Here is a 25,143-nt window from a genome sequence, read left to right as displayed (position 1 = left end):
GGCAGGAGCCACTGGTGTTGAGTCACAGCTTTCTCACACCGGTCATCCAGTCAAAAATCTGAAGGTCCAGTTTTTAAATCCATATGCCATCACTCTTCCTGCTTATTTCTGCTAGAAGGGGGAACACGTTTCTGATCACAACACATCAAACAAAGCAGGAAAGAACTTTGTGATAGGACACCCCTAAATGGAGGGATTTTTCAAAGGCTGCATTAAAGGTCAAAAAACTATCACTGATTATTGGTAATACCTTATGCAGACTCTTATTGGGATCTTTAAAATAAGTCACCTATTTCTGTGTTATGAGCAAGTGGCCTGTTGATTCATTTACACAGGACTTCTAAAGGAATATGTCATAAATGTCATATTTGCACTCAGACACATAGTCACATCTAAACAAAGAGCTACCAACAGGAAGTTGGTATTAGCAGTTTAATATTTCTCAATCAAACTTAAAATCTCAACCAATGCTCATAACTAATCCCTAAAGCATTAGTAAGCAATTTAGTGGTAGTTAAACTACTCCTGATATTTTATGGACTATTTATATGGGATGCCTTGTCAAAAAGTTGTATGAGAACGTGTCAGATAAACTGAAGTGAGGTGATGTTTTTAAGGGTTTACTGTAGATATGATGCAAAGTTTAGGTTGTTTGATCTCCTGGGATTGACTTGACTGGGACTATAATCTCAACTGCATGCCACACCAGAACAACAAAAACAGAAGAAAATAAAATACAGTCTACAAACAACATTATACAGGTGTTCTTCTGTCTACAAAAAGACTTTCATTCAAAAGGTACACATTTTTTGTCATATAAATATATCAATTTCATCCAAACCTATTCCTTTTTTTATATATATAAAAATCACTCTTTGGGTTGATCCTCCCCCTACAACCAGCTGAGACAACACAAAGACATCTGCATAGGTTTGCGCAGCTGCGTTAGACGTGAGTTCAAACACAGACATACATGAGAGACATCGCTGCACCACACTGGGAGTCGTCCATGCATTTTCAGGTCAACGCCTGCTTTTCAACGACAGACGTCACCTACGGAAAGAACGGAAGCCCGCGGCCGAGAAATCAAAGTGCCCGTGAAGTACTGAAGCAATGAGAATGGAGGTAGAACTTCTCTGATAGTGGTAAACGCAAAGCATAGCAGCAAATGCTGACCACTGTGGAGGACGTTTTGTGGAGTTACTGTACACTGACATGCCTTTTAACAATGCGAAATTCAACACGTTGACACGGAGAGCTGATGGGCACTCTACATACAGCAGTTCTGCCTTCTTCTCAAGCTGATGTAAACATATTGGAAATTTTGGTCAACTAGGAAGATGATTGACATCATGGGGACAACATTCAACAGTAGATTATCATTTAAAAAAAATTATACATTTTTAAATCTTAAATATAACATTAAATGTAGAAAAATAACAGCTGGACAGACTTTGTAAATTACTTGAGCTACCCAAAGGTTTATTCAGGTGTCAGAGGTGAACATGGAGGCCTGACTGTGTTCATAACACAGATCATTACACATTCACGCAATTCAGATATTCTCTTAATATAATACAAATATTATGATCATTTTCTTTTTGGGTTAGGAAGCTAGAAAATTACACTAACCCGAAAAAAGTGTTGTAAAGTACAACAGGTAAAAGGTAGGCTGGAGAGGTGTCGGAGAGTGTTGGTTGCATTATACAAAAAAAAAACAACTTGAGTTTCTTCTCCTGATTTCAATGGAAAAATAATTTCTTTAAAACTAAACCAACTGTTGCAAATGGAACTATCTGCAAATACTTCAAAAACACATAATGTCACATTTTATTAAAATTGTTTGGCAACATGACCACATCCCCAGAGCTGAAAAAGCAGTTCCAAAAACTACCTGCAGCAGTCACTTAACGATGGCTCCAAAAGTGAGTGATTCCCCTAAAGTCTCATGTTAACATGGATGTTAAAATCCATGTTTACAGCCTTATAATTAACTCTTCCATTAGGGTATAAACCCAAGGCAAAACTTGGGTGTAGAATTTTTGACTAGCAGGTGTGCTAACAGCTAGCTAGAAGCTGTATAGCTACTAGGCTTCACCTCTGCTAAATTGAGCTAAACACCATATATGTGGTTTCTTTTCTTTTTGAACTTTTTTAAGTAGAATCTTCTGAAAATATATACGGCAGCTGTGCCATACAGAACATCTGCTGGAGTTTTGGTTAATGAATTTCTGGTATGTTCTTAATGCTCCTTAGCACTAATTAGCTTATCGATGCAGTTTGCTAATCATGCTAGCATGACTTAGCACTCCAGCCTCTGATCCAAGCTCTGGTTCCAAAAACACAACATGCAGTGGCCAAAATGCTTAAATTGAAGTTTCAAAACTATAGAGTCCAGAATTTTCTATAAAGTCTATTGTTCACTGATCCATTGGGCAATGGGCTGTAGCATTAGCAGTCGTTTTAAAAATACGTTTCTTTGTGCCAAATAAATTTCAGGGCCAAAAAAGTTGGAATCAAAATAATGGAACAAAGATAGTGATGTCTTGGTGGATTTAATGAGAAAAAGCAAACAAACGTTAAGCTATTTGTTTCTATAAAAATATTGCTTAGTGCAGCTTTAATAGTGTATGTATATATTTGTGATACCCCTGTAGAGATATCTTTTCTTACTCTGAGTGTTTGGATGTGGGGCTATAAATGATGGGGCTCCCCCCCCCCACTCACTTAAGCCAAGTAAACAACACTCTATATTCCTGATACATCAAGCCTCATGTTCCCCTGAACAAATGAATAAACCTGAGAGATCACATGGGCTGACTGGAGCATTGTTGCTCTGTACCTAGAGGATAGCAATCATATTCTGTTATGTCTTATAGTATTATAGACTTATAGCTTTCTCCAACTATCCTCATCTTTTCTTCGTGATCCTGCTTGGTCCCACGTATCTGCCCGTCTTTCCCCAGACTCCTTGGCCTGCTAACTGGGATGCATACAGTAAGAGTTAATAAATAGTCTTCTTTCTCTACAGAGTTGGCAGTGGGGTAGTAGAGATAGTTTTAGGCACTACAAGGAAACCTCCCCTTCTGGAGGTACATTTGATGACCCTGTTCATGCTCTGTAAGATCAATAGCTTTCTATTTGAGGGGCCTTAAGCCAAAGCCTCTGGGGAAGTTCTCAACATTTCACTCACTGTCAGCAGTCACCAATTAATCACTAGGGGAATAATAATGGGACAGATAAAGTGCAAAATGACACCCCCCACCCCCACCCCCCAAATAAAATAAAAAAACCTCAGTGTGCATGTGCCACTGCCTGTCTTTGGCTGTGTTTTTACCCCCTGTATTGTGATGTCACTACCCTCCTTGTCCTGCACCTCGTCCGTCTGCGTCTGTCGGCTGTGCTCAGGGCCAGCATGATAGGGTTCAGTTCTTTTTGAAAAAAGAGAAAAGTCTCTTGTCCCGGTCGGAGATACGCTGAGCTCTTCTTGAGGACTGACCCCTGTGGGTTACGGACGACCCCGACAGAGATGTAGGGGCTGCGCGCCACTCGTCCTGGTGCTTGTCCATCAGCTGCTGGTCAATCACTCTGTGCATATCATCCTAAAAGCAGAAAGGTAAATGAGTGAATGACAAGAAGGAAAGGTCATGCGGAGAGGGTGTGCGGTGAGATGTTACAAGCACTTCTGGAAACATTGGACCCACTGAACAAGTTACCTGTTGGATAGTAATTATAGAAACACCACCATTACCTTTCACCTGTGGTAGATGTTTCTGTTCTGTGTCCTGTTCTTTTTTGTATATGTGTGTTTTTTGTTTTGCTGCTGATACAACCAAAGTTCCCCTTGTGGGACAATTAAAGGATTATTCTATTGTATTATTATAGTTTCCCCTCAGAATACATTATTTAAATCATTTTTGAGAGGCATGGGAGTTTAAAATTATTCAGTAATTCACTAAACAAAGTAAAGGATTGAAAAAAAAAAAAGAATAAAACAAGCATAATTTTGGCACATTGTGTAAGAGTCCACTGTTCTGAACTGCACCAAACACTTTGAATCTGATGCCAGATTCATTCTTGGTTGTTGTTGTTGTTGTTGAGGTATAAAGCCACCAGAGGGCAGTAACAAGCTGTTTAATAAAGTGGGAACCAATTGTGATGTCAGACTGAGACTTACACTCGGTACCTGGAAAAAACAACAACCATAATATAATTTATCCGCTAATGTCACCGACATACAGTAGCATAAATATAACCATACACAATTCAAATATGTGAATTGATGAAGTGATCTGCACTTCTGAAAGGGGTGTTCTCTCAACAGGTAAGCTGACCAGTGGACCGGCATATGCAAGTGAAAGCAGAGAGGACACAAACAGGTGGTAAGAGAGGAGGTGGTGGGTTTAGATGGTTCTCTGTGCTGGCTAATGGTTTCAGATGGGGAGGGAAAAAAGAGCTGAAATGGGCATTTCTCTTGGCATGGAATGGCTCAGCGGTGGCTGGTTTAGTTGGTGCGAGGTAAAACAGCGAGATGGCACTGCCCGGGCTCACCTCTAAGGCAGGAGGGGGGGTGGGTACCACAGGGGAGAAGGGGTGGTACAGAAGCTGAGAAAGGCCACTAGATCAGAAACCACAAGAGCCAAACAGTAAAGAGCCCTGAGGAGGCAAACTGTGGGTAGGGAGGAGAGAGAGGAAAGAGCAGCTTGTTACAGATAAAGGGGATGGGGAGGGAACACACACACACACACACACACACACAATATGTTCAAGCAAAAAGTCTAATACAGTACTGTGTAAAAGTGTTGAGTCACCCCTTGTGGGTGGGGGTAGAAATTTATTGAAACAATCTTGAAAGTCAATATTTGTTATCACTGACTTTATTCTTCAACACAACTTGAACTGTTCAAAATGTCACACAAAATCTAAATCTTCCAATTTCTTTAAGTTGTCTATTGATAATGAATTGGACCAAAAATTTCAAATTTGGATTCATCACTCAATAAGACCTGTTGCCACTTATTTTCAGTCCAGTTCTTGTGTAATTTACCAGAGTCTTTTCTCCCTGTTTCCCTTCTGTAAGAATGGTTTCTTGACAGCCACCCTCCACCCATACAACACTTCATCAAACAGTAGATGACTCAACTGAAGGGCCAGATGCCGGATCCCTCAGGTTCTGTGTCAGGTCTTTGCTGGATGTTTTTCTGATATCTTAAGGACATGACTTTCTGATAGCCTGAAGTTTAAAGGAGGGTTGCAACAGACTGCAAGTTGCAAAGTTCCTAAAGATAACATTTAAAATTCAGTCTTCACCAGGTTGTCTGTTATTTGAAGATATCACTGGTTCCTCCCTTGAGTAAGGTGCTTTTTTTTTTTTATGCTTGACTGTTTCATGGCTGAGTGTTAAAACCTTTAAAAGACTCAGAAATCCTGGAGAACTTTTCCTTGAGACCACTTTAAAAAATTACCAGAAATTCTGGCTCCTTAGAAGCAAAAAATAAATAAATATTGGCTCAAGACTTTTACACAGCACTGTAATGTTCCTTTACTTTTGTCCATCACAGACGAGAAACTGACACTCTCCCTCCGCAGTAAAGTGAGTAGCTCAGTTTGAATACACAGATGCTGTGAGTGGCTTTAAGGTAACAGACTGACACAAGCTACAGCGAAAACAGGGGGGAAGGACAAACTGTTCTAGCAGCTAGATGCATTTTATTCATGTATAAGTGTATTTAAAGTTGTCCAAACCTAATTTAGTCGCACTTCATCTTTTATTGCGTTGGCATTTACGTAACTTATGTTTTTAAAATGAGCTGTTCCAAAAAAAAAAAAATGCTGAATATAGCCTTTGACCCACCTGCCAAGCCTCCAGCTGCTGCGACAAATTGAGCTTCTGCTGGATGGCGTCCAACAGCTGGCTGTTCAGAGACATGATGTCTATTTTACATTTGGCCAGCTCCATTTCTACTGCTTTCTTCCTGCAAGACACACACACAGACACACACACACAACAATATGAATGAAGGCCATGCACAAAGTCAGCTCTGGCACTTTGCCACACAAATTACTCAGTGACAGAATAAGTTGACTTCTTGCAGCAAACCTCACAGTTATGTTGAATATATGCTGTATCAATTTGTACTTGCACAAGCAGCAGATTTTAGATGGATAAGAGCACTTTGTCAGCATGTATGTCACAGTTCTAGATCATGACATTATGGTCTAGAACAGCGGTCCCCAACATTTTTTGCGCCACGGGCCGGTTTATGTCCAACAATATTTTCACAGACCTGCCTTTAAGGTGTCGTGGGAAAAAAAACAAAAACACGGCACCAGTAGGTATAAAAAAAAAAAAAAGAAGATTTATTTATAATACATGGAAAAGACCCAGGAAAACTGAGTTAACGATTAAAAAAAAAGAAGATTAAAAACCCTGAAAACCATAAATTTCACACCTGAGCCTCAACTCTCGCGGCCCGGTACCAAACGACTCACCGACCGGTACCGGTCTGTGGCCCGGGGGTTGGGGACAGCTGCTCTAGAACTGTTTTTTCCATCTATCTAGACTCTAGAATAATAAGGTTTAGGGTTAGGGATTAACAGACTTGATAATTCAGTTATCAAACATATGATTAAGATCTGAAATGATGGCTGAAAATATTTCATTATATTATAACTTGAAAAAAATTCAAGCGCTGTCGCACTGTTTGATGAACTGAGGCATAAATTTAATGTAAATACAGTAAAAAGATAAAACTTGTAATCTTTTCAACAGCAAAATGAACTTACTAAACCCGTGCATACACCTGTTGAAGTAGTGATAAAGGACTAAGCTAGTTGTGAAATCGCGCAGTCTTACTTAGCTATGGCATCGTCTCGGTCTCTGATCGCACTCTGGAGCTGCTCGCTGGGTTCTCGAACATCAGCCATTGTCCTCATTCGCTCGTTCTCTTCTCGGAGAGAGCGCATCTCTACAGAGAGCAGCGCCACCTGTGGATCATGCAGAGTGAATGCGAATGAAACATCCCTGTGAGATTGAGGCCATGTATTCAGGGTGCACGGTTTAATGGCAAAGTTAGACAACATGGTGCTCATGGGCGAGATATTTGTTTGACCTAGTTCGGCAGAGGATGGAGTGCGTGAGCAGCTTGTGTCATTTAAATCATGCAAGACGGCATTTTAAACCCACAGGAGAGCGTGAGCTGTCCTGGCAGAGAGAAGGTTGAACAAGGTTGAAGCAATGTCCCACATTAGAAAAAGCATGCATCAAATTCAAACTGATGCGCGACAGGGTGAGGACTACATCTGCTGCAATACGTCATCACAGTGTTAGACATGAGAAACTCCTTAATGCAGCGTTATTACCCCAGAAAGACAGGAAAGGATCTTGACTTCAGCTACATTTATTATCTAAATCTCTGACTGACATGCACATACATGATGCACACACATGGTTGTTTTACCTGGTTGTGCAGCTGCAGCAGCTCCTCTTCATTGCCGCGTGTTTTGTCCTGCTCCGTCTCATACAGCTCTCTGACTTCCCGCAACTCTTCTCCCAGTTTCCTCACCTGCTCCTCCAGAGCCTCCTCATCACTACGCCGTGAGCCCTTTGCACACAAAGCACACACGTTACAACAAAGACTTACCGTGGACAGTATCGGCTTTATGAGAAAGGAACTCATGTGTAAAGTGACGATGATTTCTTTAATGCTAAAAATATGCATTACATATTGTAAAGACAAAGTGAGGTGAGCATTGCCTGTTTAACATAAAAACAGAGTAGTGGGAAAGTCTGTAGACATTCAGTGTACCTGTCTCCTGGCCTCCTCCATACATACTGATGATAATTTGAACCAAATACTTCAAATTTAGATTCATGACTCCATAAGACTGTTTCCCGTCCCTAAGTATGGCTTCCTGACAGCTACCCTTCAACTGAGACCATTTCTGATGGGGCTTCTCAGGTCCTGTGTCAGGTCTTTCCTGTTTCTGAAGGATGTGACTCTGGGATACTGCCCAACTTCTGCAGATAGCTTAGGCCAGGGGTGTCCAACTCCAGGCCTCAAGGCCCGGTGTCCTGCAGGTTTTAGATGTGTCCTTGATCCAACACAGCTGATTTAAATGGCTAAATTACCTCCTCAATATGTTTTGAAGTTCTCCTGGTAATGAACTAATCATTTGATTCAGGTGTGTTAACCCAGGGTGCTATCTAAAACCTGCAGGACACCGGCCCTTGAGGCCTGGAGTTGGACACAGCTGGCTTAGGCCCACCACTTCCACTTATCTAGTTTCCTCAGATTTTTTTAGGACACACTGCACACCAAGTGCCAAGTTTCATCTAATAGTTATAACAAATGTTTCTGTGACAGACTGCTAGCACCAAAGGGCCTAAAGATAAAATTTAAAATGGATTTCTTTGTCTGTTGTTCCTTCCTTGTGTACCTTTCTTATGCTTGAATGATTCACAGGTCAGTGTTAGGTGGCTTAGCAAACAAAAGAAGTATTCCTCTGAAAAGCCTGGAGAACTATTGATGAGAACAAGCAGTGGCTCAAGACTTTTGTCACACAGAAAATAAGCTGCTGTATTGCTGTGTACAGTACTACATAAATAGTTCTTCTTTTGAAATAATTCAATCGCCAAAAATTACTAGTAGTCCAAAATTAGTCATTATCTCACTTTTTCAGGTAACACCTAATATTAGTCTAACAGCAACAATGCTGACTGCCAGCGTGTTGCTCATTACCGTAGACTCATTGCCATCCAGCAGATTCTGAGTGAGCCTCCGTAGCTCTAGCAAGCTGGTGTGGAGGCTCCCAGTAGGCACATCCTTGGCTGAGGAAGTCTCAGAGGACTCGTCCATGGAGGAGTCAGTGGACAGCGCTGAATCCGTGACATCGTTTCCCCGCAGATGAGAGCAAAGTGAGCGAACTTCACAGTAGGCCTCCCATAGCTGAAGACGTAGCTGATTGATCAACAAGACAAGATAGTTTAGATTATTAGTCACCAACACTCCTGATGCTCACAGCGAGTTTAAACAAACTGACTGTGGATACGATCAGGCAGTCATAAACATCGCTACCTGCTCCCTCTCCTGCTCCTGCTCCTCCTGCTCCATACTTTGCTCTATCTCACACAGCAGGCTGGAAGGATGGGGGGTAAGAGTTTGGAGGCTGTGCTCCTCCGTCAGCTCCTCCAACCTAGCGGCCAGCTGCCTGTGGGACACCTGAACCTCCAGCAGCTCCAGCTGGCTCTGCCGCAACTGGACACGAGAAAGGAGTTAACTAAGACTTAACAGTGGCATTCATCTCATTTCCAACTCTATATGTTTATACTTGGGCTATATTAGAGTAGCTCTGGATGATAGATAGTTCAAAATCATTGTTATTTATGCAATACTGAACCTTAGTGGAGTTCATCAGCGCCTCCACTGTCTGAAACAAGTTTTACCTCCCTTTCTCCTTCTTTTAAGTAACTTTTTTCGGGTTGGCTATGCACATAAAAACTCACAGGGATTACTTGTTTATACACTGATGTAATAGTGTATATACAATACCACTACTGTAATAGCTAGATATGAATGAAAATAAGGGAAAGTAAAATAATCTAAAACCACTCTAATCATTTGTAATAATGATAATAGGAATAATGTACACTATCTACTAAGGTAGCAATTATTCCCCAAAGCTTCATTTATGTGTCCGTACCTGGAGGTCCTTCTCGTGACACTGCTTCTCCAGCACCAGCGTCCTCTCCCGGAGCTCATCCACAGTATTCTGCAGCAACTCGTTCTCCTCGAGCATGGCGTGCACTCGGTGCTCCGACTCCATCTTCCGTTCTGACAGCATCTTAATCTAGCATTTCAAACAGTGACAGTTAGACCCTGCGCTGTGGGAAGCAGGCGTTACATTTAGAATCCAAGGATTGCTCAGATTTCCTGGTCGATCGCAAACAAATGGGCAGCTATGGACCTGATTAAAGGCTGCATATTGTTTTTTCCCTGCCTGTGAGGGAAGCTGGGCTCTTACACAAGATTAAAAGCACTCCCACTGGCCTAAAGAATGTTCGTTGCCTAGCACGGGTGTCTGCATTGGTCGCCACCCTCGTCTTCAGGAATGTTTTGGTGATGCTTTAGCATCTACACAAAGTTTCCTAGCAGTGTACTGCTTACCGTGCCTGTGTAATGGCCTTATATTGAAGACACAAGATAGACTTCATGAATTGTCTTCCCTTGCAGCTGCCTGAGCAGCTTTGCCCATTAAACAAACATCAGCTCTGCTCATTTTTTATCCCTCCTGCTTCTGACCTACATCTGATAACCTACTTCGCAGCACAGGGAGCTTTCATGCAGAACAGTTGTTTTTACTGGCACATGTGCATCTACGTGATCAGGTTCTGGATATTTTGGGTAGTCTCTGCTTTCACCCTAACAGGCCAAAAAGCCATTAGTCATCAAGAACATGTCATATAAAGGCAAAGCATTGGAATAGGGGGAGCACCCAGACATTGCAGTATCTCTAAATATAGAGCAGGAGCCTTTTCTCCCAATTATAGCACAAGCTCTGCAGTCTGGGTGTTTTCTCCCTGGCTTTGAAGAGAAGCTGCGGAACAACCTGAACTCTTACAGCACTGACGTAGAGGACATATCCATTCAGATATGGCACAACTGACATCACAACACAGCTCATGCTCTGATAAAAACAAAAAAAAAAGTATCCAAGCTTGGCCTCGGAAACAGGGATCGGCAAAAATGCTGCACACATAACATATTACATACTATAAAGGTGAAAAGAGTCGGCACTTTGCCCCATCATCAAGACACATGACAGGCAATTGCAAAAATCAAAACAAATATCAGCGCCTTCGCTCTTCCTGCTGTTTTACAGTGTGTCACATGCAGCATGCAGTCAGGCTGAGAGACGGTGCAGGGGAACCACTCACTTCTAGCCCTTGCTGCTCCAACCAAGAAGGAAGGAGGGTGAGGGGAATGGGAAATGGTGAGAAAGGCGAAAAAGATAAAGAAGAAAGGAAAGAAATCACACAAGTGCCTCGAGTTCAAAGTGATGATCATCCCCTGAGAAAAAAATAATTTATTAAGGGAAGAAAGACTTTTCTTTTTCTTTTTATCATTAGTGGAGACTTTAAAGCATGACTGTGACTTTTATTGAACAAGTGGACACTGTGGCTACAGGTGGTAATTGCAAGATAATGGCATACTGACTCTTTAAAGTCATCATCATTAGGCAAGCAAAGTGAGGGGACCGGATGTCAGATAAACAGCAACATTTATACTTACCTACCTCGCGATCGATTACAATTAAAACTAATGATGCATCTCGAGTCTCCCACTTAAATGTTTGAACTCGCTATACTAACTAAATAAAAGATGGACCATAGACTGTGCTGTAACTCATAACAAAGCCCTAGGTAAAGCCTCAGGTGAGACATGCAGTGGTTTCACTTTAGAGGCTGTTTTCTTATATACACTCCCTGGTCTACATGGTCTAAATATTTCAAAAACCCTACTGGGAAAATCCCAATAAATGAGCAATTTCTTGCTGATATCCCATGTCAGTGGAAAGCTGCTTTAGGCTGAGGCTAAGGGAAGGATGAGGGCATCGCTGACTTACAGCTTGTCAAACCTTGAAGCAGATGAGTTACAGCAACAGAAGACCACACCAGGTATCTCTTTTGTTAACTAAAAATAGGAAAGTGAGGCTACAATTCACACTGGCTCACCAAAATTGGACAAGACTGGAAAAGTGTTGTCTGATGAGTCCTGATTTCTGCTGCAACGTTCGGATGGTAGGGTTGGAATTTAGAGTAAATAACATGAAGGTATGGATCCATCCTGTCATGAATCAGCAGGTCAGGCTGGTATTGGTGGTTTAATGGTGTGGGGATATTTTCTTAGCACATTTTAGCCCCTTTTATGAATTACTCCTATTACACATGGAGTATTAATTATATGCCAAAGCTTGAGTATTGTTCCTGACCACGTCCATCCATTAAAGGTCAGAGTATGTCACAAAACTCAAATGATCTCAAATTGGTTGGCTGTACTTAAATGACCTTTGCTGTCACCAAATCACAATCCAATAGAGTAAATTGGGATTGCAGTGGAACAGGATTTTCATTATGAACGTGCAGTTGAGAAACCTGCTGCAACTGTGTGACGCTATGATGTCAATATGGACCAAATTCTCTGAGGAATGGTCCCAGCATCATTTTGAATCTGTGCCACAAAGAATTGAAGCAGCTCTGAATCAAAAGGGAACTAGCAAGTTGTACCTAATGAAGTGCCCTGTGAGTGTATCTCTGACAAGAATGACTTCATGCAGTGCACTGTAAGTAAAGAAATAGTGAAAATATGAAATATTTAAATAGCTGCGTGTATGTTTGCGATAGTTTCCAGCCAGCAGAATATCGTCAGCATCCAAGGGCAATGTCCACACTAGCTATTTAGCTATTTTAGCTAGATTAGCTATTTTAGTTTAGCTGTCTAGATTAGCAATCTTAGCCTAGCCATGCGGATTTTCTTTCCTTTTTAAATCAACCACTGATGTTAATGTGACATGCATGTGGCACAGTTTGGCGCTGGTGCGTATTAAAGCGCCATCTTCAGTATAAATTTTTTTTTAGATAAGTGGTGACTGGCATAACGCGTTTTAAATGTAAATGCAAAATCCAACATTTCTGGTAAGTGTATAACTTGCCTTACTTGACTTGGGCCTGTCAAAAACAGTGTACTACATGGTTGTGGACAAAATGAAGTATCTGAACAGACCAGCTTATTCAAAAAATTGTACAGTCTTGCTTTAACTTCCCTTGAGTTCTGACGCCACCCTACAGTTCTTAGAAATGACTTAAATTGCTTCTACTATAGGCACCATGATTTTTTAACTCTTAAGTACCTAAGATAAATGTTCCTGTTAGAAGTTCTAGTCAGCTTTAGGGGGAGTTTTCTCACTTTGTGCATGTTCAATCAACTGTACTTGTTATGAAGTTATGTATACAGTAGACGGGATGCACACAAGGCTGACCTCAGCCTGTAGAGTCTCTAGTCGTGTCATGTGCTGGCGTGTGGACACACTCTTCTCCCTGAAGTCATCCCGTAATGAATGGACCTGAGTGGACAGCTGCCTCTCCACCTCTGCAGCCTGGACAAAGACAGAAAGGGAAGGACAGAAACTGAGCTTAAAAGAGGCCTGCTTTTAGTTTGAAAGAATACAATTTAGCACTGTAAAATGTTGCTCATGTAAGCGTTGTTCGTGGTAATACTGGCATTAAAAATCAATGTTAACGTGTTGCAGAACTTGATAACTTAAATTAGAATACTGGCACTGCAACTCTTTTGTCTTTTCTCCCCCATGGTGACTCATTGGAGGCTAACACATGCAGACACTCAAACACATTGCTGTTCAGATTGCACTCACACTGTGTTAGTGACACTGACGTGCTGTAAATCAGCCCTCCCCAGTCTGTTTTGGTAAATGGTGCATTTAATAGCTGGTTCTCTAAAAGCACAAATTCACCCACAAGTCATGGCCCTTGCTAAAAGCCTCAAACAACAGAAATGATCTGCTCGCTATTTGTGCAATCCAGTGAAGCAGCAGCAGCAGCCTTAGTGCATCACTAGAGCTTATTGGACAGGTGGGATCAGACCACACAGAGCCAGGCTGTGCATCATTAGCATAAAGCTGCACTCAGGAAGCTACATTTTGCATTATCATCACTGCCATGGCAACAGCAAAATCCTAAAAAGCATACTTTATCTCTCTCAGGAGATACTGAAAATTGAGTAAATGGACTAACAAAAGAAAAACTAGAAGCAGGAAGTCAGTTTATATTTCCTTATTTTTGTTGTCTTTTAATCACCGAGTGTTGAATGAAAGTGAGGATGACTTATTGCATCGATATCAATAAAAGCCTCTAGATGGCACTACACGCTGCTGCAGCTTTTTGAGGCGCTCACAGAGAGATGAAAGGGCTCAACAGCTGGGCTGTACATGCATCAGGCCATTTTAGTTCACTTCTGTTTGTAAAGCAGCACTGTTTGTGGTGTCAGTGTTCTTTGGGAAAGTCTCTAAGGACAGGCTGCCATTATGACCATTTCTGAGGCTCCACTCTGAACAACACCTAACAACACAGTGTAAGCACCATGACTACCCATGTTTCTACTGCTTACCTGCAAAGGCCTATTTACCTTTAAATAAATCAGTTTATCATCCACTTCAATCCATCATGAATTCCAAAAGCACACAGCGCTAAAAAAAAATCCTGATTTACAGAACTTAGCGCCTCATGGACAATCAAATCCTTCCCTGCATGCATATGACCTGGATTAAATAATGAAAATAGGGGTTGCTATATGTTATTCTTTTAGAACAAGTCAATAATGTTTACATCAGAAGGGCAAAAAGTAAAAATAAGTTGAAAAGTGAAAGTTAAGCTTTCCTTCAGAAAACATTGTGGTACTGATGGTCTAGAATAATCTCTGGATCCAGATAAGTTTGTGATATATTTGCAAACATGATTCAGGTCCCGACTAACTCTAAAGGTTTAATCACTTCTAAGCTGAACAAGCACCATCTCTTAACTTTTTGAGTAATCCTACCAACAAGTAGATAAACTGAACCAATCGCATGAACTACTTGGCAGAGCAGTGATGACTAAGTGATGGCTGAGCAATAACTTTAGTTTTTATAGGTCTAATTATTCATGTGTCAGCTTTGCACCTGGTACTTGAACACAGAATTGAAAACAAGCATGCTTTGTGTGCCATGCTGTAATAAAGGAGCCGAATGAGCTTTTATGAATCAAAAAAATATGGTGTGGGAAACCTTCTTTTTACTTTTTACAAGAACCAACGGTGGATGTATATAACTTGGGAAAGCAGAGGGATAAAAAACTCCAAGTTATATCCCAAACACCAAAGATTCATGGATGTTCTGTCGGCTAAATGTGATTTCCATGGAGTTTTTCCCCCTCGTAACACTTGTTTCTCTTTCCTGAACTGAGTGGTTTCGTTCATATTTCAGGGCTGCTCAGGTGTGTGTGTGTTTCTTTATGTGTGATACCTCTAATCTACACGTTCTTTCAACTAGAGAATTTTTTGTCATAGTTTGTCATTAATTAGACTGTAATAATTGTCCTTTTAACATTTTGTTCAACAAGTGTTTGTTGGTTGGGTAGTCAATGTAGTTGACTCTTTGTAAACCTGTTGACAAACTACAGTCATGTTTTCTGAAATAACACAAAAGGACACCTTTTTCAAACAATGTAAATGCAGGTATGGGATATGTCATTCCAAAAAACTTGCTGGGAAAAAGGAAAACATACAAATACTTGACAGTCTGATCAGTTTAGTTCAGTCAAAAAGCCCAGATGTACTTATCTGGATGAACACTACATAGTGCCGTTGCCTTTGAGTGGAAAACAGGGGCAGGTAGCAGGAGCCAGTGTGACAAGCAGGCCAATGTGACATCTGACCCACTGGCCCAACAAGCTGACAGATTGAAATCGTTTTGGGCAAACCGCAGAATCGACCGTGAAGTTCCAAACAGTCACTTAATCTGTGCATAAACTCCTCAGATTCCAGATCAAGTATTATCAACATGACAGGACAAACTGGGGGGAAAAGAAATCAGACTGCTGCGACTGAATCCAGGGCACCAAAGTAGGGCTGAACAGAGAGACGTGTTACTGTAAAGCCTCTTTACTCTGGACATCACTTCCGGTAAATACGTGACATTCGCTTTTCCAAAGGTGGCAGGAGGAAGAGGAGGAGAGTCACTGCTGCTGATTCTGTTTGGGGCTTTCTGTGCGGGACCCGATTCAGGTGCATCAAGGGTCTTGGGTGACACAAGCTGGCATCAAACTATCTGTATCCTTGTACCATTCTGTAGAGCACATTCCCATGGTAACAACACAGAGGGTTTCAATTTGCATGTCACTCTGGTTGTCATAGCAACCGCAGAGAAGTGGGATTGGCGGAGCTGCGACTTGGGGTCTCAGTACTTGTGGTATTTTCCGCATTCTCTTTCTCAGAGCGCCGTTCCTTGCATGGAAGGAGGAACCCTCCGTCTTAAACAGTTGCATAACAAATCCCACGTGACAATACGTGAGTGCGACAGCAGATCTTATAGGTGCTCCAGCAACTGCTCCATATGGTGTCAGCAAACGAATGGACAGATGAGCAGCACTGGCTGGAGTTTATAAATGTAAGGTTTGAACTAACCTGACAGGTAAATTTAAGCAAGTGATGAGGAAAAAAATTGCACTGACTCCTCCTGTACAGCCTCAAATGAATCAAACACAACATTCATGGGTGAGTCCATGTTTCATAAGTGAACTCTGAACGTTGAGGGAAGTAGAAGTGACCCCAAACATAAAGCGTGACACTTTTTTTTGACAGAGTCAGGGCACCCTCTGCTTTCTCCCAGCCTGTGTGGTAATGTAATTACAGAAAGGTCCCTTTTCCTGCTTGTTCGCTCTGATCAGATTAAGCCCGATGAGATTGGCTGCCCTGACACTCCAGACCCACGGAAACAAGCACACACCTCCTGAATCAATGACAGCCTATTTTCTCTGAGTGCACTGAAATAACATATAGCATTAATAGTCAGATCTGGACTCATTCAAAACACATACACACAAATATAGTGGCCAGACAGAAGAAAACCATGAAGGAGGGGACTATTTTTATGATCTTCTTTGCTCAAATACCAGCGTTACCTGCTGCTGTTATTAATTAAGTAGAGTATGGATTGAAGTTGTTTTGGTTCCTGACTTAATGCATATAGCAAGGCTATTAGCTTGGATTATAGCTAATCCCTTCAGGACCGTATCTTACCCCATGACTTACATCACTTCCTATGAAGTGCCCTGGGTTGTCAAGGTCATCTCACTGGAGCCAAATGAAAAGAGCCTGTTAAGAGCTGATCCCTGTGTTGTTAAAAGAGCACAACACTGTTTTCTTGTATTTGCCTGTAGGTTTTACTTCCTCTGAAAAGCTGGCCATTTTACATAAACAGACTTTTTAATGGGCAAATGTATAAATAAAAGCATAAATCATGAAATATTTAGCATTTAAAGAAAATAACTCTAAAAAAGCTGAGATCAATTCACAAATTGACCTTAATGTGATTCACCAGAGAAATAAAAGCTAAAATAAACCTGCAAATATAATTAATGCTAATGATTTCTCTATTACTTTTTTTGTTGCTTCTACATTTTGTAAATCCATATATATATGCTTTATTGGCAAACAGGTCTGATTTTGATCTCTGTGATTAAATTAGAGACAAGGCTGGATTTTCCGTGGCGTTGTGTCTGGTCCACTTGTTTGTGCAGTGATGTATAACACTTTTGCAAGAAAAGGTGCAAGGCTATGTAAAATGTAAACAAGAATGGCCAGTTCAAATATAGCTTATCAAATATAGAAACTCAGACATTTTGATAACATAACGCATTTAGTGCATTGACGACTAGGAAAATATTATATCTTGGATTTTTATTTGTTTGTTTGTTTGTTTGTTTGTTTGTTTGTTTGTTTGTTTGTTTGTTTGTTTGTTTGTTTGTTTGTTTGTTTGTTTGGGAGGGGGGGGGGTATTTGGTGAGATCTCACTGTTTGGGTGGAGGCTTTGGGAATACTATGACCTGACTATCTACTGATGGTACTGGAAATTTCAGCTCTATGATAAGTCACAAGGACAGTTTGCAGCTTACTGATAGTCAAGAGACATACTGTGCTTCCTTATAAGAAGTATGTACTGAACCTGTGTGTGTTATTAGACCTTTAGAACTGGATGACCAGCCCTGCTGTAACATGTAACTTTCTCTTTGACATTAAGTGACCACAATACTGCACAGTATATTTCTGAGGAAAAACTCTGTCTCATCATAACAAATAGTGCAATAAGTAAAGTAACAGCTCACAAATGCAATTTAAAGCACTACAAAAAACCAAAAACACGCAGGCCCATTTAGGCCTATTAAGGAACTGTCTTGCTTGTCACCAGCACAGTGATCAAATCCCACCATCAATTCCAGTAGAAGAGTCCATTAGTTACTGTGCTCGATGTCACAGGTGGCTTGCATGTTTGCAAAGACACCATAAGTGCTGTTTATTATACACAGGGTTTAGAGAGACATCTGCCATCCACACATTAACCATTGTGCACATCATCCAATCACATGGCTCCACAATGAAAACTAAACAAAAATAATAGTTTGTGAGCTGTGCCCGCCCACCTGCACGCTAGACTTTTGCATTTGTTTCCAAAATCCAACTTTTCAGTTTTCCAACTGTACCTTAGTAAAACAAGTGATGCAACACAGTGAAATGTGTCACTGTCCCAACTATTTTCAAACGTTATGTCAGAATGAAGTGAAAAATTTTGAAATATAATCTCATTTCTCAGTTGCAACATCTGGCATGTCTTCAATTAAAAATGAATGATGATTGCACAGTATCCCAACTTTTTTTTTTTTTTTTTTTTTTAGAAATCAGCAACGTGATTGAAAACAATTAGTAGACGTGCTTCATTGTGATTTTTAGGAGGCATGGCTTACGCAACAGTGACAAGCTAGTTATCACTTAGCCAACTTATTTAACAGGGTTAATAGGACAACATATAGATCTACTTTTATTATGAATCTGTTTCACTAGAAAATTTAACCATTACCAGAAACAGGTCAGATGAAAATGAAAGGCCTTCTGTGGCTTTACTACTGCACAGTTTCCTCGGGGTAGCCTTACATTCCCTCCATTCATCCAGACATGTAAACAGCTAATATTACTTAGTCACAGGCCATTGCTTAGTAATGAGCCCAGACAGAAAGAGAAAGAAAAAGAAGAAAGACGCAAAGAAGAAAGAAGAAAGTGAGATGGTGGGAGCACTGTGGCTGACCTCATTATTTTTACTAACCAGTAGGTCTTCCTCTGTCTGCCCAGCACCCTGAATCATGAGATCTGGATCGATGCAGTCAATTTGTTCTCGTGAATTTCCCTGAGACCACAAGATCTGCTGTCCTCCTCAAAACACAACACAGACCACTTCTGGGAATATCTTCAAAGTTTCCCATGCCAGGATTTCAGTGAAATTAAATCCAGTTTAATTTTTCTAAGTGCCTACTTTTGCTGCAATCCACAGTAACTGACTTGTACAGCATCGCCCTTTGATTGCAATGCGATCGTGGTGTTGGAGCAAAACAGCTCAGGAAGCCGATTTAACCTGATGAAGATGAGGGGGAAAACTGTGGGTTAAAAATCAACTGCACTGGGCCTTTCCCATGTGCCTGGGAGCAGATCATATCTTCTCCCAGGAGGGGAAACAAGCACAATCCTGAGCGTCATCAGAGGCAGTAGTGACGGCATTATCGAAGCACCTGTACAGGCCTGTCAGTTGTTCTGTACAGGGGCCTTGGGGCACCTTTAATTGTAGCTTCAGCACCCACTGTAAATCTACATGACACCAGTCAGTACAATGATGCCTCTGTTTACAGCCTTCATTTTGTAACACTAGCCTGACAGGTGCTGTATGTTTCTCTCATGTGCGAGACGAGCAGGATCAGGGGCGTTTCAAGAGTAAAAAAATAATAATCATAAAATTCTGTCTGAAATAAATATAAAACCCTACCACTTGACAGATTTCCAGCCTCCATAAACATGAACTCTAACACATAGCTGGCCTGTAAGAAGTGATGGCAGCGACACTGATTCAACAGCGAGGTACTGGATCTATGAAACGAATGATGCTTCACAGGTCCTTTGTTTAAAGGTCACTTTTAAAAAGCAAAGAAGTTATAAAGGAGACAGAAAGTGGACCAAACCACTGTTAGGCATATGAGGGGGAGTCGATTTTTTCAACATGTAGAATATATAGTTGTTCATCGGCTATAATTAGCACAAAAGGACTTCAGGGCATATTGTTACATTGCTAAATATCATACTTAAGATAATGCATTAAGGTAGACGACACAAAGAAAGGGGGATCTGGCCTCCACCGTCCCCCCATGATCTCCACCAACGGTTACACTGATATGACAATTCAATTCTGGGAGGGGGCAATCAAATTTCATGTGCAAAGGAACAGGGCACACCACAAGCCACCAAATCTAGCCACAAACACAAGCAGCATTCTGGTCTGTGAAAGCACAGCATTCCTATGACATCAGTTATTAAATACGATGACCTTTAACCACCAAGCAGAACATAAATAATATTAAACCGTTGTTTATTAAGTGGCGGTGCAATTATCACAGAGGTGAACAGTGTGAATAAAAGGACACTCTAATAGAGCAATTAAGTGTGCACTCGGTCTGAATAGAGGCTGCTTGTTTTGATGTTGATTGAACAGATTGAGGTGTTGTACTGAGCTCCTTAGGAAGGCTTAATCAGCTCTGGCTACAAACATTAGCATTCTCACTTCTGTCAGTCTCCACCTGCTGTCAGACTCAGTTTACCCTAATGTGTTTCCAGTATATCCAACAAGGATAGAGCCTGAAGCTTTCATGGTGACCCCGATCGCTGCTATATTATACATCTGCGTGCTCATCTACTGTAATGTGTCTGTCAGGAGATCTGCTATGAGACCTTTTCTACTGTGCCAGTCATAATAACTGCACTCAAATTACCTGTCAATATGCAGAGTGCTATTGCATAAGTGTGCAGTCCAATCGTTCTAAATTATTCCGCTTAAGACCTGGAAGCTACACTTTTATATTGATGAGTTAGCATAATTCAGGTGAAGTCAGAGAGAGATGGGCTGAATAAAGATAGATCCACCCTGAGGGGTGATGAATCCTCACTTGGCTGAGCACCTTATGTCATACCAGCCAGGCAAACTGAGTTGTGGCCTCACTGGCCCTGAAGCCAGGCCAGAGAGAAACACTTATTCAGATACACAGATGCACATACTGGCATTTCTGTGAGTCGTGTTTCTAGGTGGGGTGGAAGGGCATTTACAGCGGCTTTAAGACCATGTGATTTGATGAGTCAAAGCCCAGACTAAATCTTCCTTGAGGGTGGCCCAGGGAGCCTGAAGCAACACATTTGAAGCACAAACATGCACACAGGCTGAAGCATTCCTCACCCTACTGAGTTGCTCCAGCAGTCTGTGGTTCTGTTCTGAGAGCTCGCTGATGGCCTTGGTCTTGTCCCTGTCAGCTTCTTTCAGCTGGACTTGCTGTCGCTCCAGCTCGCCCTGCAGCTGCTGGACATCCGTCTCCAGCTCGGCCACCCGGCCTTCCCATTCCCCCTCCCGGCTTTCCAGACGCCGTCGCAGCTCATGCTTCTCTTGCTCCAGGTGCTGCATTATGTTGACAAGAAGAAGAGGTCATCATGTTTAAAACCCTTAACTTTAAACACAAGTACCAAAAAAGACTATTGGGGGTTTGACAATGACAAATACTGGTGGTTCTATGGACTGAGAAAGTAAATCTGTCTTGGCCAAACACATTAGAGTATTGGTGGTTAAAAAGCAAACAAAAAAAAAGTTGAGACTGGAAACACCAGTTGAATCCACTGAACAGATATGACCCTAGCTATTGGAGTGACAGTTCAGATAATAAGATGCTTCTTTTTTCTGCAGTTAGCAGTGGACAGATGTGCATTGCACCACCAGCAGCTGCCAGCTGTTATGGTCCTAGGATCAAGCAATCACAAAAAAGAGGTATCACATAGACTCAAAACAAAACAACATCAAGCACTGCCAAAAAAAAATGAAACAACATCAATAATAAGGAGATGTTAGGGCTCAGCTTCTCTGAGGATAAATATGGATCAAAGGGATGAACAGATGTACAGCAGATACACTAGGCCAGGATTAGTCCCTGTGTTTTTTCATGTGATTTGTTTTTTCTCGGCCCATGTGCCTGGTTGTTCGAAACATTTGGAAAACAACAAGAACTAAAGATCAGCTGTGAAGCCTTCGTTGTAAACATGATGAGTTTATAGTGAATGCTGTGCTGGTCACTCTAGCCATAGACTGGACTGAGCAGCATGCCTATCTACACTGTATACTATAACTAGGCTTGGAGCACATAACTTGCAAGTCTGCAGGCAGCATTTGTTGCTGAGTTTGTTTCCAAACAAGGCCTAAACTTGACACAAACCAAAACGATACTTGAATTAAAACTTGTCAGGCGTACTTTCTTTAGATTACCTCCAATTTCTCGTTGAGATCTTTGTGCATTTTCTCATATTGCTTGGTCAAGTCTTGGTTTCTCTCCAGCAACGCTTTGCCGAGTTTAGCAGCTAAAACCAAGTCTTTTTCCTTTTGGCGAAAGAGCGACAGCAAGTCTGCGTTATGCCCCACCGCAGGCGTGTCTGGGTCTGACAGCTGCTCCTCACCTCCCCGCTCCCCGGTAAGCATGGCCAGTTCCTCCTCCAAGGCCATCCCGAGGCCTCCGGAACCGGCGTGCCGCAGCGGATGACCCTGAAAGCCGCCGGGCTCCTGAGCGGTGGGGCTACCCCGGGACTCCATGCAGTCGCTGTCCAGCTCCAGTGGTGCTGAAACCACGGCAGACGTCTGCAGGTCTAGGCAGAACGCGGACATCGCCGCCCGGCGGAGGAGAGGCCAACAGATTACAGCCGACTGATTTCACACCGGATAAACCCACCCTGCTCCGACTGTGTTGGGCTGACCGGGCCGGCTTCTAATCAACAATTCATCCATTATCGTCGCTCTTCGGATCCCGTGGTGTTTAAAAAGTGCTGCCTTCCCAATTTCCTCACGTCCCCCTCTCCTCGTTAACCTACCAGCCGCAACGGTGGCTCTGATTGAATCCCAGCAAACACCGCCTCCTCTGCAGCTCACTGACTGCTTGTTTATGATTGCTCACAACAAAATATTTTTTATCCCGGTATGAACCGCCTCAGTGAATTCTTCGCAGCTGTCGGTCGGTCAGGGTCCATCCCGTCTCGGGGTCCTGGATCCCCCATAATGATCGGCCTCCACACCGGAGGAACTTAGCAGCCAAACATGATAAGCGCGATCACGATGCCTCTCAACCTCCTTCCTTTCCTAATGCGCGTTCCCGCCACGGCTGTGACGCCAGCTGAAACCTGTTACAAACGAGCAGCCGATTGGGTGAAAATGATAGCGCCATATTTTGGTGCTTCACACACACATCTGTGACATCCAGTAAATGAACACGTGAAGGGATAAAATGAAAACACTGTGCTGCCTTTAGTAGTGCAGGAGCCTAAAACCTACACACATAAGCGGGCACTTAAAAACAACAACAACAACAACAAAAAAAAATACAACCTTTTTTTACATTGATTAATTTAAACTTAAGCTTTCACGATTTTTAAAAAAAGAATCTTTCAACTTGATCGCTTGGTCCAAATAAATAGGCTGGTAAACATGGATTTATGTAAATGAACAAAAGGTAAATAAAAACAAAGAAAAGGTTAAAAAAGAATCTTGACTATTACCTACATAAACCCATCTTGCCACAGTTTGTGGGTATGTTTGACTACAGGTGTAGCTGGATTACAGTGTCAGAGGATGTTCAGGGGTATTTCTGGCAAAAATAGTCTGCAACACGAAGTTATCACGATATTTGATGACGCGCACATTTACAGTCTAGGTTCAAAATGTAATACCAAATCAAAGTGACCAGTAAGGTTATCATATTACGTTTTGTTATGAATTCGTTTATTTGAAAAAAATGTAATTATTTACACCATAAGATACATATGATACATTTTGGGGAATGAGTAAGTTTATAACTTGTTTTTGGTTCTTTGAAAAATGCACGCAGCCTCTCAGATGTTTCTAGAGAAGCTAATTAGCATAATGAGCTAACAGCTGTCTGTGAAATGAAATGTCTGTACACAGTGTATCAAGATATAGCTAATTTAATTGTTGTCAAATTTACACAAATTTAGCATTAGGCTATATTAATTAGTAGTTATAAATAGGTGCTGCGACCTCCGTCCACCCAGCAGTTTGATGTCTTCCAAAAGCGCCCACTAAATATAAACTAACACAAATCATAAGGAAGAAAATGGAGAAATACATGATGGGAAACTGCTTATTAACTGCTTTAAGAGATAAATTCAGGGTAAGTTGATAAATAAAGGATTAAGCGCACAGGGATTAGGTTTAGGGTCATGTGTTTACAAGTTAAAGGTTTTTAATGGACTCACTGAGTCCTTCACAGATACTGTAATATGTGTGTATGTAGTAATGAGGGGGATGGGGTTAAAGATGGGGTTGGGGTCCTACAAACAAAGGCTCTACTGGGAGCACAAAAGAAGTGGGTCACGGCCTGCTGGCCCACCATGGCCCAACTTTGTGGATGGGGGTGCCACCATAGCTCAGTGGATAAACTCTGCTTTGATAAACCTAAGCTTAATGAATTTATCCGTATTAATATTATATTATATTGTTTGCAAATATAGGGAAAAATATTAACATCTGTTCTATGGATAAATAGTTGTACAGTTGCTTAAAGTCTCTTTATATTGTAAGGTAAACACTCTACAATAATAGAGAGAAAATACCAACAATTACACGACTACCTATGAGCAAGCACTTTGGCGACAGTGAGAAGGAAAAACGTACTTTTAATAGGAAGAAACGTCTGGCAGAACCAGGCTCAGGGAGTGGCATCTGCCATTGGGAAAGAGGTTAGAGAGACAGGACAAAAGACACACTGTGGAAGAAAGCCTAACTAAGGTCGGGCAGAAGGATTTCAAATTATTCTTTGTTATTATAAGTTTATTAATTTTCCTTTTATTTTTTGATAATCATTTTTAAGGTTTAAGTAAATGCAAACCCCCTGGCTCAAAAACAAGGTTTGAAACCTTTTCCAGTTTTTAATAGAGGGTAAAAATTTCTTCAGAGTATACCAACGTTTTTATATGCAAGAAAAATCATGAAAAATAAATCTTTTTTCTTTTTCTTCTACTTCTTTTTTTGACTAATAAGGGATTAATCAACTGCTTAAAGCCTATTATTAGGGCTGATGATCAAAGGGACACAAATCAGACCAACCCCGGTGGTTCTTTATTATAGACTGTGGCTCCCTCTGTGGAAAAGATGATGATATTACATTCACCTTCCCCAAGTGATGAATAAGAGATGATCATCCTACTTTCACTACTTGCAGCTCTCTTCCTGCAGATCTGA

At 41.4% G+C, this 25,143-nt stretch overlaps 1 protein-coding gene across 2 annotated transcripts; it reads right to left on the bottom strand.

Annotated features, from left to right (window-relative positions):
• Nucleotides 1-3,277: 3,277 nt before the first annotated feature.
• On the bottom strand, nt 3,278-23,014 carry bicdl1 (BICD family like cargo adaptor 1). Of its 2 annotated transcripts, XR_015131750.1 has the most exons (11): nt 22,165-23,014; nt 21,094-21,309; nt 13,039-13,155; nt 9,703-9,849; nt 9,078-9,257; nt 8,742-8,960; nt 7,461-7,604; nt 6,857-6,987; nt 5,855-5,975; nt 4,552-4,669; nt 3,464-3,602 (listed from the first exon to the last, which is right to left on the bottom strand). XR_015131750.1 is itself a non-coding variant. In XM_086313433.1 (10 exons), exons 1-10 carry the CDS (start codon nt 22,555-22,557, stop codon nt 3,426-3,428), a joined length of 1,845 nt encoding a protein of 614 aa, XP_086169559.1. In that variant the 5' UTR covers nt 22,558-23,014; the 3' UTR covers nt 3,278-3,425. The 2 variants fall into 2 exon arrangements, 1 of the variants encoding a protein (XP_086169559.1); XM_086313433.1 differs by lacking the exon at nt 4,552-4,669 and having other exon boundaries at nt 3,278-3,602.
• Between the last annotated feature and the right edge of the window lie 2,129 nt (nt 23,015-25,143).

Source organism: Aulonocara sp. 'chitande type north' Nkhata Bay, linkage group LG12 (assembly GCF_057382095.1).
Source record: "Aulonocara sp. 'chitande type north' Nkhata Bay isolate Kocher_YH1m ecotype deep benthic linkage group LG12, A_spYH_male_GT1.1, whole genome shotgun sequence".
Taxonomy (NCBI): domain Eukaryota; kingdom Metazoa; phylum Chordata; class Actinopteri; order Cichliformes; family Cichlidae; genus Aulonocara; species Aulonocara sp. 'chitande type north' Nkhata Bay.
The sequence above is the reverse complement of the archived record's forward strand: the minus strand, read 5'-3'. Positions and strand labels throughout refer to the sequence as shown.

What these genes read in the sequence shown, in the direction of transcription:
- bicdl1 (XM_086313433.1), bottom strand. Translation starts at nt 22,557, where the DNA reads ATGTCCGCGTTCTGCCTAGACCTGCAGACGTCTGCCGTGGTTTCAGCA. An exon ending in TGGATGGCAATGAGTCTACG is followed by an intron (nt 7,605 to 8,741) that starts GTAATGAGCAAC and finishes TTGTGTGCAAAG; the next exon opens with GGCTCACGGCGTAGTGATGA. An exon ending in AGCAGCTGGAGGCTTGGCAG is followed by an intron (nt 3,603 to 5,854) that starts GTGGGTCAAAGG and finishes TTCTGCTTTTAG; the next exon opens with GATGATATGCACAGAGTGAT.